At 56.2% G+C, this 16,206-nt stretch overlaps 2 protein-coding genes and 1 long non-coding RNA gene across 5 annotated transcripts; 2 read left to right on the forward strand and 1 right to left on the reverse strand.

Annotated features, from left to right (window-relative positions):
* Positions 1-824: 824 nt before the first annotated feature.
* Positions 825-6,995, reverse strand: LOC131504175 (uncharacterized). The gene is made up of 3 exons (XR_009257837.1): positions 6,927-6,995; positions 5,761-5,860; positions 825-1,395 (listed from the first exon to the last, which is right to left on the reverse strand). It is a non-coding gene; the product is annotated as an uncharacterized LOC131504175 (long non-coding RNA).
* PPM1J (protein phosphatase, Mg2+/Mn2+ dependent 1J) lies at positions 1,677-7,590 on the forward strand. Of its 2 annotated transcripts, XM_058716182.1 has the most exons (11): positions 1,677-2,610; positions 3,956-4,070; positions 4,608-4,718; positions 4,818-4,895; positions 5,182-5,294; positions 5,580-5,664; positions 6,213-6,331; positions 6,536-6,599; positions 6,752-6,859; positions 6,976-7,127; positions 7,272-7,590. In XM_058716182.1, the coding sequence occupies exons 1-11, from the start codon at positions 2,285-2,287 to the stop codon at positions 7,417-7,419; spliced, it is 1,419 nt and encodes a 472-aa protein (XP_058572165.1). In that variant the 5' UTR covers positions 1,677-2,284; the 3' UTR covers positions 7,420-7,590. The 2 variants fall into 2 exon arrangements, with proteins under 2 accessions (XP_058572165.1, XP_058572164.1); XM_058716181.1 differs by having other exon boundaries at positions 1,679-2,610; positions 4,608-4,895.
* Positions 7,591-10,052: 2,462 nt separating this feature from the next.
* Positions 10,053-16,195, forward strand: RHOC (ras homolog family member C). Of its 2 annotated transcripts, none has more exons than XM_058716200.1 (5): positions 10,053-10,206; positions 13,452-13,615; positions 14,151-14,271; positions 14,607-14,737; positions 15,500-16,195. In XM_058716200.1, exons 2-5 carry the CDS (start codon positions 13,460-13,462, stop codon positions 15,671-15,673), a joined length of 582 nt encoding a protein of 193 aa, XP_058572183.1. In that variant the 5' UTR covers positions 10,053-10,206; positions 13,452-13,459; the 3' UTR covers positions 15,674-16,195. The 2 variants fall into 2 exon arrangements, with proteins under 2 accessions (XP_058572183.1, XP_058572184.1); XM_058716201.1 differs by lacking the exon at positions 10,053-10,206 and adding an exon at positions 12,218-12,237.
* Positions 16,196-16,206: the final 11 nt, after the last annotated feature.

A 16,206-nucleotide genomic window follows, 5' to 3' on the forward strand; every position in this document is an offset into this window, starting at 1 on the left:
AATGGGGTGGGGAGAGGTAAGAGGGGAAAAGCCTAGTTCTGAACTCCGAGCCACTGCACATGGCTTAGGATAAAGGGGACTGTCTTGAGGATGCCCAGTTGCCCTCACTGGCTAGGGCCACACACATTCCTGGCAGGGCCAGGCACTGAGCAGTCTCAGCTCTCAGCAGAGAAAAATATCTCCCAAGTCTGCCTTCCTACCCCACCCACTTTTCCCTCTCACTTTCTGCTGCCTCAGGGATGAGTAGAAGTGATGACCTTCTTACCAGGTTCTGGGGCAGTCTGAGGAGGGAGGAGGTGTGATGATGCCAGGGATCAGAGGGAAGATGTTCAGAGACAGGAGAGCCTTAGGATTTAGTCGGGGGGTGGGGGGTGCTGCTCTGGAGCCCAAGAGTGCTGCTGACATCCCTGATGACCATCTGGTGCTAGAGCTAGGGGTCTCTCTGTCTTGGCTCTGTGGCCTATTTGCAGCCACACCATGATGGGTGCTGTGAAGAGCAGGGATTAGGGAGCAGGGTGACACAGAGAAGTGGTAAGCAAACTGCCCCAGAAACACTGAATAATAAAAATAGACAGGATGTTATATTTTTCCATCAGTCTTTGCTTGTGCTGTTGTTTATGCCATTTATCTGACAGCTGGTTCCTGTTTTTCTCAAACAGGAGGGGAATACCCATAGCAGCACCATGCTGTTTACCCCCCCTTTGCGTTTGCCACTCTATGTGCCTTTGGGTCTGATTTTTCTTTTTTTGTGTGTGTGACTTCTACTTTTCTGGCTGCCTCTGCCCAGAGTGCAGGTATAATTACAGCAAATATAAAGACCTGAATGATCATTATGAGATTTTTATTTGGAAGCTGCCAGGAAAGCCACCCCTTCTGGGGGCTCACTTCAGCTCAGGAAGAGAGAGCCTTACCTTCAGGAAGCATTCCGCCCGCAGAGCACAGAGATGGCATCCCAACCACAGACTTGGTGCCAGTGATTCCTGAGGGCTACTCCTGTCTTGCATTAGGGCCACAAGGGCCTTGTCCTCATTTGGACAGTGCATGGGGTAGGAGGTTCTCTGGAGGTCTACTGATTAATTCCCTGAAACCAGGTTTGGGAACAGGGCTCTTTGAACATCAAGTTAGTGCCACCTTTTCCTTTCAGATAGGTGCTTAGCCTGGCCTCTGTCTCCCCCTGGCGGTACGTACAGAACTTGTTCGGCCTGCAGGTTCGGCCTCTGTCTTGAGTTGAAGGTGGAAGAGGAAGAAGCCCCACTCTTTGCCATTCACCTCCTCCTTAACCCTTCCTCCACCATCCCGACAAATTAGCTTGGTTCATCAGACAGAATCGAGTTTGGGCGTCTGGGGACTGGCACGGGTGTGAGTCTCTCACTGCGTGACCTCTTGAGGCAAGTTCTATAAAATGACAGGTGCGTCATCGGTATAAAGAACGTAATAAAATCTACTTTGAAGTGTTGCTGTGCAGTATAGATGGCCTACTATATAGAAAGTGCTTTGTAGCGGGCCTACTATATAGAAAGTCCGCCATAAATAGCAGTTATTGTAGTTATCCTTACTAAATATTCCTCTAGCCCTGATGTGGTCAGGGGAGGTCTAAATGGGGCTGGGGGAAGGGGGGGAACAGGGAATTGGATCCTGAGAAAGAAAGTGAAGTCGGAGTGGTAACCGCTCTCCCAGATCTAGAGGTCATGGGGAGCAGGGCCCTCTCAGGAGCCCAAGAAGTTACCCCCAGCTCCCTAATTCAGGATGGTCGACTCCAGCCCGCCTCGTTCACACCCCCACAGCACACCCAGCACCAGCTGGCTCGCCTTCACTCTCACTCCGGCAGCCCCAGCCAGAGGTGTTGTCACACCAGGTGCCTCACACCCAGCGGGTCGCCGAAGCTGCTGGTTTCGCTCTGAGGTCATCAGCTCCATCATCCTCCGGGGTAGCTGCTAGGAACGGAAGGCGAGGAGACACCACCCACCCCGTCACAATGGGGAAGTTCTAGCTGATGTCTAAGCTGGAGGGTGTCCTTCCCTCCCCTTCCCACAACAGCAGACCCTTCTTCCCCAAAGGAACTGAGGCGGAGCGTAGCCGGAACTAGGCGGGAAGAGGCCGCGAACCAGCAGGGCGGTGCGGGGGTGGCCCAGAGCAGGAGGAAGTTTTCCCGGGACCCGCCCTGCCCTCGCGGAGCCAATGGCCGTGGAGAGCCCGCAGGAGCGAGCACCGCCCACCGCGCGCCCTAGGGGGGCGGGGCCTGACTCGGGGCGGGGCCACGCCGAGGGCGGGGCAGGGAGGCAGCATGCTAAACCGGGTGCGCTCGGCCGTGGCGCACCTGGTGAGCTCCGGGGGCGCCCCGCCTCCGCGCCCCAAGTCCCCAGACCTGTCCAACGCGCCCTCCGCGCAGCCTGCCGTCCCTCCAGAAGCGCCCAGGAGCCCTCCGGCGAGGGCTGGGAGCGGGAGCTCGGCGCCCGCGAAGACAGTAGAGGCTCGAGCGAGCTTCTCCCGACCGACCTTTCTGCAGCTGAGCCCAGGGGGGCTGCGACGCGCTGACGACCACGCTGGCCGGGCTGTGCAAAGCCCCCCGGACACCGGCCGTCGCCTGCCCTGGAGCACGGGCTACGCCGAGTGAGCGTCCCCGGGAACACCCTAGCCAGGATGGGACCCCCAGCCCTTACTTAGACCCTTCCCCAGCTGGGCATCCCCGGCGCTGGGATGCGTGCCCCTGGCGGCGCTCGGCGCTGGGAACTCCCTTCTCCCAGGACCTTTGCTATCCTCTGGGCTTCGGGCTGCACCCCCTCCCAGCCGCTTCTCAAGTCGGTGCAGTCTTCCTCAGGATCTTCCAGCTCGTTGACTTCCCTCACCCGCGCCGCCTCAGGACCTTGTTCCCTTCCAGAGCCCGGAGCCCGGAGAGCGGAGGGCCCCGTGAAGGATGAGTTGGCCAGTTCTCTGCTGGGGCCCGGCAGTTTAATGGCTAGGGGAGGCGGGGCTTCAAGGAGGCTGGGGGCGCTTTTCATAGAGGAGATGGCAGCCAGAAAGATTCGCTCCCGGGCTTCCCGACCCTGGCGCCCCAGTTCCCTGTCCCTCTTACCGTTCCCCTCCCCCTCCACACCCAGAAATAGCCCGCGACACCAGGCGGCCTCCGGCTTCCCCAGGGGCGGGGGAGGGGGCCGCCCGGGAAGCAGGAGGGTCCCCTTTGAACGCCCCTTGGCGGGGGGCATTGCGCTGGCCGGGCAAAGACGCGGACCCCCGGTCGGAGTGGCGGGAGCAGCCGGCTTGCTCCCAGGCCGGGTGTATTTTTAATGCATCTACTGGGAAAGCAGAGCTTTGAGGGAGACGGGGGCGCTGAGGTCGCTGAGGGTGGTGGCTGGTAGACCCGTGGCCCCACCGCCAGCTCCTTTAGCTTTCTATCTGAGAAGAGTTGGTGGCTTATGTGGCTTCTGCGCAGTCCAGGTGGGCTTCCACCCCTGCCCTATTTCAATTCCTCTTTCCCTATCTGGGCTGGAGCACTGCCTCACTGCCAAACCAGCAGAAACTTTCACTGGAAGATTTTAAGATAAAGGTGGGTGTGCCCATGAGGGTGGGGTGCTGTGGACCAGGCACTAGAAAAGTTGACTAGGCTTCAGGGCGGGATGTAGGGTCTTGGCAAGCAGGATATAAGACCTCCTGCTGCCCCTGTCCAACCCTTTCCCCAGCAGCCCACAGGGGTGCCCCCTTTGCAGGGGATGGGGGAACTGAGGCAGGCAGGTGCTGCTGCTGGCTTTTCTGTGAGGTGGTGGGGCCTGACACCCAGACAGTACTCCTCATGCCTTGCCCTGCCTCCCTTCCCCTCCTCTTTCTGGCCTGGATCCCAGGTGGCTGTGACCTTTCTCAGTTTGGCCAGCAGGCTAGAGAGGGTGTGTGTGTCTAAGGTGGGGGTTATTCCAGGACCTGGTCTGGTGTCCAACCTGATGTGGTCACTCTGGCCTGGCAGGGTCATCAATGCTGGCAAAAGCCGGCACAATGAGGACCAGGCTTGCTGTGAAGTGGTGTATCTGGAAGGTCGGAGGAGTGTTTCAGGGGTACCTAGGGAGCCTAGCCGAGGCCAGGTAAGCCCCCACCCCAGCCCCTAGCCTCCAGAAACCTGGTCACATCTCTTCCGGGGGATTCTAGGCATCTGGTTTTAAATCCGAGACATGTGGAAGACCTAACTCCTAACTCACTAGCTTTCTACCAATGACACAGAACCTTTATGTGGCATTTGAACAGTTAGAATGTCAGTATAAATGTTCAGTTTTCCACTTAGAATATAGGTACTACTGTATTTATGGATGGTAATTAATTAATTACCAATATTTATTTTTGCATATTTTATCCTTGGAGTTTGGCTTTTTTGATGCTTTTCTTTCTGACACATAATAGGCCCTTGGTAAATGAGTGAACAAATCTAATTTGCCTTTAATGCCAAACTCTGACCTCCTCTCGGATGTTTATATGGATGCCCCAGAGTCTTACATAATACAAGCCACACACACACACACACACACACACACACACACACACACTCTGTCTCTCTCTCTCTCTCTCTCTCTCTCTCTCTCTCTCTCTCTTTGTCCCTCACTCACCTCCAACTTTTCCTCCACCAGGGACTCTGCTTCTACTACTGGGGCCTGTTTGATGGGCATGCAGGGGGCGGAGCTGCCGAAATGGCCTCCAGGCTCCTTCATCGCCACATCCGGGAGCAGCTAAAAGACCTGGTAGAGATACTCCAGGACCCCTCGCCACCTCCCCTCTGCCTCCCGTCTACCCCAGGGGCCGCAGGTTCCTCTGATCCTTCTCACTTGGTTGGTCCTCAGTCTTGCTGGTCTTCGCAGAAGGAAGTGACCCATGAGAGCCTGGTAGTGGGGGCGATTGAGAATGCCTTCCAGTTTATGGTGAGTGGGTGGTCCTGGCAAGAGCCTGCTAGGCAGTCACTCTGGTCAACTCTGGATGGGGATCAAGTGGCCTAAGTGGGTGACCCTGAGAACCCACAACACCTTTGAGGGCCTGAGCAGAGCTTGGTTCAGTAGGGAGGGAAGGAGTAGTTAGCTATACCCATGTCTTCCCTCCTCTCCTCCAGTGTGGCTTGGCTGGGCCAGTTTATTTCTGCAGATGGGGGCGGTGGTTGTGTGCCTGGAACCTCTTCTTCATTCACCCCTTTGACCCTCCTTCACGTGGCAGGATGAGCAGATGGCCCGGGAGCGGCGCGGCCACCAGGTGGAGGGGGGCTGCTGTGCACTGGTTGTAGTCTACTTGCTAGGCAAGGTGTATGTGGCCAATGCAGGTGACAGCAGGTATGGTGGGGGGGTTGAAAATGCCTACAGGGGATCCCACTCTCTGGGATGGGGGCATAGAAGACAGTGAGGTGGTGGGTTTTAAAAATCAAAAACTGGAGGGAGGGATGGGGTCAGGAGCAGTTACAGACATAAGGAAGGACCGGAAATAGCCACAAGGGGAGGAAAGATGGGGGTCTGGGTGAGGAACCCTAAGGGTCATTATGGGGAAAGCCTGGTCTTTCTGGAATTCTCCGCAAGGGGGCTGAGGAGAGCCAAGCCCAAACCTTTTCTTTCTCTGGGCAGAGCCATCATTGTCCGGAATGGTGAAATCATTCCAATGTCCCGGGAGTTCACCCCGGAGACTGAGCGCCAGCGTCTTCAGCTGCTTGTAAGTAGGAACTAAACGCTCTACTCCCATTCTTTGTGGACTCTGTGGCTCTCTGTAGCCTATGTCCCCATCCCTACTGCACAGACAGCTCCTCACCTGCTCACTGGGAAGGCTATTCTGCAGACTATGGTTGACCTGGTGGAACATGTAGGAGGAAGGAACGTGGGTTACTCCAGTGCTCCCACTGTGGCCCCAGCTGAGGAAGGAAGTGGAGTCAGAAGTGGGGAAAGGAAATAGCAAAGGCCCATGAGAGGCAGTGTGGCTTAGTGCTTTAAAGTCCTAACTCTGGAGCTGGACTGCCTGGGTTTGAATCCCAGTTCGAGTACTTTGCTAACTGATCATCAGACGGTTCCCTTGCAACACTAGTTCCTGCCTTAAGGGTTGTTGTGAGGGTTAAAATGAGCTCCTATACATTAGTATTAGAACAGTGCGTGGTGCATGGTAAACTCCATTTAAGGCCCTACTGTAATTAACATCTATACACCAGGGTGTGCTGTAAGCCTAATGCTCCCTGGCCTCTGCTCTTGTCCGGCCACTCCCAACCTCAGGGCTTCCTGAAACCAGAGCTGCTAGGTGGTGAATTCACCCACCTTGAGTTCCCCCGCAGAATTCAGCCCAAGGAGCTGGGGCAGAGGATGCTGTACCGGGACCAGAACATGACCGGCTGGTAACACTTCCCTCAGAGCTGGGGCACGTTCCCATGGCAACACAACCAGTCCCTCACCAGCAGCAAGGTGGAAGCTGGAGGCTGGGCCAGGCTGGGGGTTGGGGGGATGTGGTCCTTCTTAGGGGTTTGTGTGAGGGGCATGGCTCCTAGGGGAGGGGGGGCTTTGATGCCTGGGTGATGCCTCCTGTACTCCCCCCTCCCCAGGGCCTACAAAAAGATCGAGCTGGAGGATCTCAGGTTTCCTCTGGTCTGTGGGGAGGGCAAAAAGGTAAACTCCATGGTAGAGGTGGGAGAGGGCAGGAGGACCCCCCACAACTTGTCTAGGGAGGTGGAGGTTCTACCTGAGGGTAGGGGAGGGAGGGCCCACAGCTTTGGAGCCTGGGAGAGGGCTGTGGCAGCACCCACACTCATTCCCTTTAGGCTCGAGTGATGGCCACCATTGGGGTGACCCGGGGCTTGGGAGACCACAACCTCAAGGTCTGCAGCTCCACTCTGCCCATCAAGCCCTTCCTCTCCTGCTTCCCTGAGGTGAGCCGAATGGGGGCTACCTCAACCATTCCTTCCCTCCTCTGGGGGCCTCAGGCTGGCTTCTTACCAGGGTCCTTTTGTCCCCAAGCTCCTTCTTCACTCTCTTCTCCCACCAGGTACGAGTGTATGACCTGACACAGTATGAACACTGCCCGGATGATGTGCTAGTCCTGGGAACAGATGGGCTGTGGGATGTCACCAGTGACTGTGAGGTAGCTGCCACTGTGGACAGGGTGCTGTCGGCCTATGAGCCCAATGACCCCAGCAGGTAGGAGTTGTAGGGCAGTGGGGGGATGACAGTGGGGAAGGTAGGGGCAAAGGGAAGCAATGCTTGGGGACCCACATGAGGGCCTGTGTATCGATCTTCCCATTTACATGTTGGTACATGAATGTGCACATGTGCTCCTGGCAGGTACACGGCTCTGGCCCAAGCTCTGGTCCTGGGGGCCCGGGGCACCCCCCGGGACCGTGGCTGGCGTCTCCCCAACAACAAGCTGGGTTCCGGGGATGACATCTCGGTCTTCGTCATCCCCCTGGGAGGGCCAGGCAGTTACTCCTGAGGGGCTCAGCCCTGACCCTGCCCCCAACATCCTAGCCTCTCCATGCTTACCCTCTGCCAACCCAAATCAGAAGTTGTCTCCCTGACCTTCTTTAGTGCCAACTTAACTGAAGAAGGGGTGTCAGTTAGATCCAGAATTATAGCTAATGGCAAATAAACCACATGGATAAAACGTGTGTCTTTATTTACTTTGATTAGAAACTGAAAGGCCCTTTCAGGTGGTGGAAAGAACCCCCCGAAGCCGTCCTAAATATGTAGTGCTCCCAGGCTCCTTCTTCCACCCTCTGCTCTTCCCACTCCACGTGCTCTTATCCATGTCCATGGCTTCATCCACCTCCTGGCGTTTTCCAAGTCAGTATTTCCAGCCCAGGTCTTTCCTGAACTTGATGTTCATATAGCTTGTCTCCTGAACATCTCCTCGACATCCCACAGGCACTTCAACTCAACGTATGTCAGAATCCACCATTTTCCTACAAACGCGTGCCTTCTGGTTCACCATGCCAGTGGGCACCAGCTCATCGGCTCAAGTTAGAAATCTTGGAGTTGGTCACCTTTGGTGTCTGTCTTTACTCAGCAAGTGAATCAATCACTACATACTGTTGATTATATGTTACAAAATATATTTCATATTTGTCCCCACCCCTACTGTTACTACTACATTAGCCTCCTAACTCCACGCCCCTGTATGCCCCAAGGTGACCTTTCCACAGTGTGGATCTGATTGGTTATTCCCTTGAGAGAACATTTTGGTGGCTTCCTAGTGCACCTAGACCAAAATCAACACTCAACTCTTGAGTATGGCATACAAGGACATTCATAATCTAGCCACTGCTTCCTTCTCCAGCCCCATCTTTCAGCCCCACCCCCACCCTCCTGGGGGTTCCATAATTCTTTGGGCCTGTTGTGGCTCCAACTCATTTAACGTCTACACATTACCTTATCTGGAACACTTCACCTGTCCTTCGGGGCTAGGTATCCCACAGCCCATGCATGCCCCCACTACAGCCACTGCCGGCTGTAATGTAACTGTCTACACTAGGAGTGGGTATGGGGGCGCCTGGGTGGCTCAGTTGGTTAAGCGACCTACTCTTGATTTTGGCTCAGGTCATGATCTCGTGGTTCATGAGATCGAGCCCCACGTGGGGCTCTGTGCTGACAGTGAGGAGCCTGCTTGGGATTCTCTCTCTCTCTCTCTCTCTCTCTCTCTCTCTCTCTCTCTGTCTCTATCTCTCTGCTCCTTCCCCACTCTTTCTCTCTCTCAAAATAAATAAATATACATTAAAAAAAAAAAAAGTAGTGGGTATGGAGTAGCAGTTAAGGGCAGAGGCTCTAGAGTCCAGCTGTTTGGGTTCTGGTGCCAGACCTACCACGAGCTCTGCAACCTCTCTGAGCCTCAGTTTGCTTCTCAGCAAAATGGAGATAGCAGTGCTACCTTCTAGAATTGTTGTAAGACTAAAGTAGTCCATGTGTTTATGTAGACCCAGGTGCATGTAATAAGGCTCAATAACTTGCTATCTTTAAGTTGTTTGTATTCCAAATTTAGACTGTAAGTTCTTTGAAGACAGAAATCAATTTGAACTGAGCACATAGGTCTCCATTCACACACAGCGTGTTTACTGAACCAGTTAAGAGATCTGGGGACCAAACTTCTCTGGACCTCAGTTTACTCATTTATCAAATGTGTGGGTTGCACTTCAGATCTTTAAAATCTGCGTGATTGCTGACATTCATTCATTCAGCGATTATGTCTTTGAAAACCTGTTGTGTGCCAGGCAGTGTGCTAGGCAGTGGTGAGGGATGGGGGATGGGGAGAGCATAAAGGACAGCAGGGAGAGAGCACCAACTCTGAATTCTCAGGTACATACTAATAGCAAAAATTTGGGCAAGCCACTTCTCTGAGCCTCAATATCCTTCCAGGCAAACGGAGATGGGTATACTTAACCCAAAGAGCCATGATGAGTATGAAAAGGGCCGAGCTATATAGCGTATAGGTCACAAGCTAATGAAATATATTGGTAGGCTTCCTCACCTTCCAACCTTCTCAGCCACTTCAACAGGAAAAGAGATACCCGTGCAGGTAAATACCCAAGGCGACATAATGGACCGGGGCAGTGTCCCTAGCGGCACCGAAATAATGCATTGGGGATGGAAGCTGACTTCCCAGCTGGGGATCAGAAAAGGTTTCAAGGAGCGCCCTTTGAGGGGTCCACAGTAATTGGACTCATGGAAACTCCAGGCTGGGGGACGGGCATTGTGAAGTGGAAAGGTGACCTGGGTCTCAAAGGATGTGAAAGGTCCTCAAGGTTGGGGCGTGATGTTGAGCGGTACTTACTCCGCAGGATTTTACGAGAGGAGGGCGGGAGTCTTCCGCAGCCCCCCTCCCGCGAGGTCCCGGGGCGTGTAGGCGCCGGTGGCCGGTTGGCCACGGGAGGGCAGCAGCGGCCCTTTCCGACCCCACCCCGAGTGCCTCGCAACTTTCCCGACGCCGGTCCACCCCCGGGGGCTGGAAGGCGGAGCAGAGACTGAGTCCTCGAGGGGGCCCACCCGCCGCCCACTCCCCAACCCGCCCGGCATCCCACCCTCGACCCCCGGCCAGCGGCGGGGGCCAGCAGCTGTGGCCCCCGGCTGGGCGGTGGGCGGGCAGAGCCAAGGGCCGCCCCCGGCCGGTCCCTCCCCCAGCCGGGTCCGCCCCTCCCCGCCGCTGCGCTGAAGGAGGGCGGGGCGGGGCCCCCCAGGTCAGTCTCAGCCTCCCGCATTGGCCGCGCAGCTGGAGGCAGCGGAGCGGAAGGTACCCGGGCCGGGGCTAGGGTGGCGGGGCGTCCCGGGAACTCGACCCCGGGAGAGCACTTTCGCTCCCCTCCTCTGGGCCGGAGCTCCGGGCGCCGGCCGGGGAGGGGGCTTTGGACAGAGCGCGGGCCGCCCTCCTTCCCTCGGGACGCGGCGTCTGGGCTGTGCGGGGGTCGGGCCCTCTCGGCCCCTCCCTGGGCTGCAGCGAGGGCTCCTCCCCACCCCCCCTGTTCCGGGAACTGCCCCTCAGGGCCTCTCGGCTCCTGTGTCCGAGCCTGGGTCCCTGCCTTTCCCCTCCCGGCTTCCCGGAACCTGCCCCGCCGGGCGAGAAGCCAGGAGGCAACTTGGGTCTCCGCGAGGGAGCCCAATTCCAGACGCTGTAGCTCCCAAGCTGGGCGGCCTGATGTGGACCTGGGGTGGGGTGTGGGTCCGGGCACAAATCCGGGTGGAGGTGGGAATTCCCCCAGGCCAGGCCGGTGGAATGGCGGGAATAGGGGCGTGGTGTGGCCAGTGGGGGCTGCCACTGCTCGGAGAGGTCTGGACACCTCCCCAGAAGCTTCCTGGAGTGTGCCGGGGGCGGGAGGTAGGGGAGATTGGGAAGCATCCAGCTCCTTTTTGTGTAAGTAAGAATCTCCTCCCTTCCAGACCCCTCCCTTATACTCCCCAACCCAGGATTATCCTGGGGCTTTGGGCTGGGAGGATGCAAGGCTGCGTCCTGTTCTTACTTCTGGTTTTAAAGTTGAGGTGGTATCTGATTCCTTTCCTAGACCTTAGAGCTGATCCGCTTTGTACAGCCTACCTCTGGTTCATCTGGAAGTCTAGAGAATGATTGAGGAGAGGGCGGGATGTCTGGTCTCAGGGAAGGCTCCAGGAGCTTCAGGCTCCATTACAGCCTCTGTGTGGTGTTTGGTTGCCCATCTTAGGGTCAGTGGGGCAGTTCTTCTGGGGCTGCCTCTAATAGGGAGCTGTTGTCCTTGCCATGCTGGCCTTGGGCCTGGTGTCCTGGCTTGGCCTAGGCCAGCTGCCCTTCTTGCCCAACTGAGAGCCTGAAGGGAAAGTCTTCTAATTGAGCTGGGGGCTTCAGGGTACTTAATGCATGCCCTTGCCCCTGAGTTCTGGCCTGTGGCTCCCACCATGGGGTGTCATCTAAACTGTCCTGCTGCAGGCAGGTGGTGGCATCCTCACACCTAAACAACTGGTACTCACCCTGGTGGTGACTGTCTTTCATCAACACTGCCCATCCCAGGCGGGGGCTACCCCAGCCTGTTTTTTTTTTTTTTTTTTTCCACACAGCTGGACCAATGGAACCAGTGGGCGTGGGTGGGGGGAGTTGATCACCTGGGCAGAATTTCCGGGGAACCCCCTTTTTGAAGGTGGTTTCCAGTTTTGGAGGAGATCAGCTGGCAGGGTGAATGCCTTCTTGCCTGTCTTGGGGTATCAGAGAGAGAGCCCCTTTTGTGGTGGGGAGAGTGTGGCTGTATCCTCTGAACTCCTATAAATTCTCTCTGACTCATATCCACTTCCTCTCATCCCAGTTTTGTACGTGTGTGTGTGTGTGTGTGTGTGTGTGTGTGTATGTATGTAGGAGCGGGAGGCCACCCAGGATCCTACTGTTGAAGAGAACTAGCTTTGGGCTTGGAGAATTCGCTTTCCTAAAAGGCAGACCAAAGCCAGGCTGTGAGGTGGTGGTATGTGGGGAGTACAAGAGTTCAGCCCAGTTTGACAGGATGTGGGACTGAGAGAAAAAGCCAGGTCTGGGGCAGAGATCAGGTTACCATCCCCTTCTCTCTTAACTACTCCTTGCCTGGCTGGTGCTGGGACTGGTCCTTGTTCAGCTCTTTTTTTGGGAGCTCCTCCCAGCTCAGGCTCTAGCCCCCTCCCCCTTCCCTACAGCCTCCACCGCCTCTCAGCTCTCAGAGCCCGCCCTCTCTTCCTCCGAGGCTGGAGGCCTGGGAACCTCAGCCGGCTGGAGGTCAGCTCCTCTCCCCAGGGAGGGAGGAAGTGAGGCTCAGCTCAGGGGCAGGGAGGCTGGGTAGGTGTGATGAACTGTGCAGATGCTTGCTCTTGTGTGTTAGGGGCCGGGGACATATGGAAACCTCGGGAAGCTGACTCCTCGCCCTGAGTCACAGGGAGGGGTGGGCAGGGCCTTGGGGTGAGCTGGACAGAGGAGAGGAAGGGGCTGGTCCGCGGGGTGGGTGGAGGTGATTCCCTAGTGGATTATTCTCAGTCACTCTGCTGTGGTGGATGTGTGGCTCCCTACAGTGTGGTCATTGTCCCCTGCCTGGGGCTGAGTGACCCAGTGTTGCTGCCAGGCCCAGAAGGAAGGGGGGAGGAAGGCAGACTGCCCGAATGTGGGCTGTGGGCACTGCCGGGACTGAGCCTTCTTTGTGTGACTCGGGCTGGCTTTAGGGACTGGGATGGGGTGGGCCAGGGAAGCCGGTTGGCCGCTGCCACTGCCCTCTGGGTTTCCTTCTCTCTGCTCTCTTTCCCATCTCTGGAGTAATACGTAGAAAAGGCTCTGAGTCTCGAGTCACACAGCCCTGCTTTGAGTGCCATCCCTGCCACAGCTCTGAACACACGTTATAACCTCACAGAGCCTGTTTCCTAGTTTGGCAAAATGGGAAGCACACCATCGATCTTGCAGGCTTCTGGGAACTGAAGGAGATGATTTTTGTGGAAATGCTCAGCATAGTTTCCCTTATCCACCTGCCACCTCGTAGCTGGTTCTACTAGCCTGTGGACTTGGAGAGGATGGCTCATTTGTGACTGGGCAGGCAGGACTTGTCCTGAGTGAGGGACAATGTGTTCTTGATTGGACCCTAGCGATTATTAAACTTTAGAAGTATCAGAATCCTGGTAACAAAGTCTGACTTGAAGCCCTGATATGTATAGCAGATAAAAGTTGGCCCTTCCAGACATGTCCCTGATCCCCCCTCTTAAGTGTCTAGGGTCCTACAGTTGGTGGATTAGATCAGAACTCCTGTTTTCTGGCTCCCTGATTCTTCCACCTCCCACTTCTGTATTCTAATCCGTCTAGGGAGACCTGTCCCTGACCCTCAGATTAGGAATTTCAAGCTCAGTTGACTGAACGATTGGTTCTCGGCAAGAATGTGCCTGGGCAAGCCCCTATCCCTCCCTTCCCTCTCTTTGCTGGAAGCCTTGGTTTCCAGGTCTTGGGGGGCCCCAGTGAAGTGTTTTTGGATATATTGGCTTTTCCCTACATTCTCACTGCCTCTTCCCTGCCAGCCCCAGCCATGGCTGCAATCAGAAAGAAGCTGGTGATTGTCGGAGATGGGGCCTGTGGGAAGACCTGCCTCCTCATCGTCTTCAGCAAGGACCAGTTCCCAGAGGTCTACGTCCCCACTGTCTTTGAGAACTACATCGCAGACATAGAGGTGGACGGCAAGCAGGTGAAGGCCAAGAACCTTCCCCGTCTCCCCCTGGGAACCCCGCCCCCTCCCTTTGGACCTTGGATGTCCTGCCTCACCACCCATGTCCCTGCTCCACTCTCCCTGCTGGAGCCAGTACAAGTTTAAGTGAAACTTTAGTTTTAGGAAATCTAGATACACCTCCTTCTTCTCTACGTCCTGGCTCTATAACCCAGGCCCAGTCCTTTTGCCTCTGAGCTTAAGCTCCTTTGATGGCAAAGTGGGGATAGTGGTCAGACCTCCTTCAAAGGTTTTTGTCACTTAAATCAGATAGCGGTGCTCACGAGGGAGCTCATAAACTACAAAGAGATCAAGCACCCGTGTCTCAGGATTTGTAAGACCTCACCTTATTTACACTGTGTGATGGTGATTAGCGCTGTCCCTGGCATGTAGCAAGTGCTCAGTAAATGTTGAGTGAGCCACAAGGACCAGTGGTTTCAGAAGAGGACCTCTGGGTGGCAGGGGAGGGGTGTAACTGGGGCCCTCAGGCCAGCTACTCACTGGGCCTATGCATCAGGTGGAGCTGGCTCTGTGGGACACGGCCGGGCAGGAAGACTACGATCGCCTGCGGCCTCTCTCCTACCCGGACACTGACGTCATCCTCATGTGCTTCTCCATCGACAGCCCCGACAGCCTGGGTGAGGTGGGGGTGAGGGCGTCGGAGAAAAGGTACTGAGACCCCCTTGGAGTCAGCCAACCGGAGGTTGCTCTCGCCTCAGCTCCTGTCAGCTACCATCAGAGGCCGAGGCCGGGGGGGCTTGGGACAGGGCCCTGTCAGCCTCCTGCACTGTGGTGACTCTGGCCCTGGGGAGGGCTCCAAGGGTGTACTGTGGGGGCAGAGGGGCTTTGAGCTGTGAAAGGGACTGTTGTGTTGAAGAGCCTCTAACACTGCTGGAGGGAAAGAAGGGGACCCTGGGGGGAGCTTTCTAGCCTAAGTGGAGGCACCAACACCTGTCGGGACATGTCTGTGCAGAAAACATTCCTGAGAAGTGGACCCCGGAGGTGAAGCACTTCTGCCCCAACGTGCCCATCATCCTAGTGGGGAACAAGAAGGACCTGAGGCAAGATGAGCATACGAGGAGAGAGCTGGCCAAGATGAAGCAGGTGGGTGGGGCTGCCAGGCCTGGAGCCCCCGGGACAGATGACCTCCTTAGGGTCTTCTCTCCAGTGGACTTCCCAGTGAGGCAGTGGAGGCCCACCTCCTACTCCCTGGCGAGGAAGAACCAGAAGGACTCTTGCTCTCCGCTACCATACCTGATGAAATTGTCAGAGAATGCAGTGACTTGTCCAGGGTCACTTGGCGTTTTATTTGCTTCCATTCTTTGGGGGTTGGGGCTATTAAGAAGAGGAACATCCCCGTCTTCAGAGGCAGCTTCTTATAATAGATCTTTTGCTTGAGGTATGGGCTGACTCCAATGCTAGTGGGCCCGCATGGCCGGAAGGCCCAGTGAGGGAGCTGGTTTACCTGGTAGGTGGCTCTCTAGCCAGAAGCCAGGATAAAGAATATGGACTCTCCTACAAGGATAGTTATGGCAAAACTTTCAACCGGGGGGCAGATATGGTCACGTCTGTGCGTTAGAAAAATTTTAGCAGCCGTAGGGCACTTATTGGAAAAAAGCGAGAATGGGCAGGAGACTGGTTAGGAGGTGCTGGATGCTCAGGCCAGAGAAGGGTGTGTCATGGGATATAGGGCTGATGGAGACATCTGATGTAAACATTAAGAGTCTTGGGTCCTGGCCCAGAAACTGCCCAGGGTGGCTGGGGCTGGAAGATGCATTTGTCCTAGTCACTACGCTCATGGCTAAAGTGGGGAGAGGTGCACTTAGCCACCAGCTTCCTTTAACCTCTCGACTTCTGTCTTCCCAGGAGCCCGTGCGATCTGAGGAGGGCCGGGACATGGCAAATCGGATCAGTGCCTTTGGCTACCTCGAGTGCTCGGCCAAGACCAAGGAGGGGGTGAGGGAGGTATTTGAGATGGCCACTCGGGCTGGCCTCCAGGTTCGCAAGAATAAGCGCCGGAGGGGTTGTCCCATTCTCTGAGACCCCCAAGGCCTCCCCTGTTCCCCCCCCCCCCCCCCTTCATAGGGTTGCAGAGCTGCCCACCTCCTGGCCCCATCCTCTTAGGGCTCCTTGCCGAAGGCTCCCTTTTCAGTTCCTCCCAGCCCAGGACTGCATCTGAATTTCTGAATTTTGCCAGCCCCCCTCCAGCAACCCCGTGGAGGTGGTGGTGGTGGTGGTGGTGGTGGTGGTGGTGGCAGTGGCGGCGGCCCAGCCCTCCCTCCCTATACTCTGGAACCTAGGGCAATTCCCTGCCCTTCCAAGAGCAGAGTTCCTCCTCTTGCTGCCTTGGTCCAGGGGTGGGGCTCTTGATCCCTTCAGCCTTCCCCATAAGATCATCACACACCAGCACTTTATATACTTCTGGCTCATGGGAGTGTCTGGGGTAGGGGACTTGGAGGGTGTAACCCAGAGCCCCAGGCCCCTGACGGTTCTGCTTTGGACTGGGGCCTAGACTCTGGCTCTTCTTGGTGGGGGGACATGAATAAAGGCCACAGGCTCCAACGTGTGTGGCA

Source organism: Neofelis nebulosa, chromosome 2, assembly GCF_028018385.1.
Source record: "Neofelis nebulosa isolate mNeoNeb1 chromosome 2, mNeoNeb1.pri, whole genome shotgun sequence".
Taxonomy (NCBI): domain Eukaryota; kingdom Metazoa; phylum Chordata; class Mammalia; order Carnivora; family Felidae; genus Neofelis; species Neofelis nebulosa.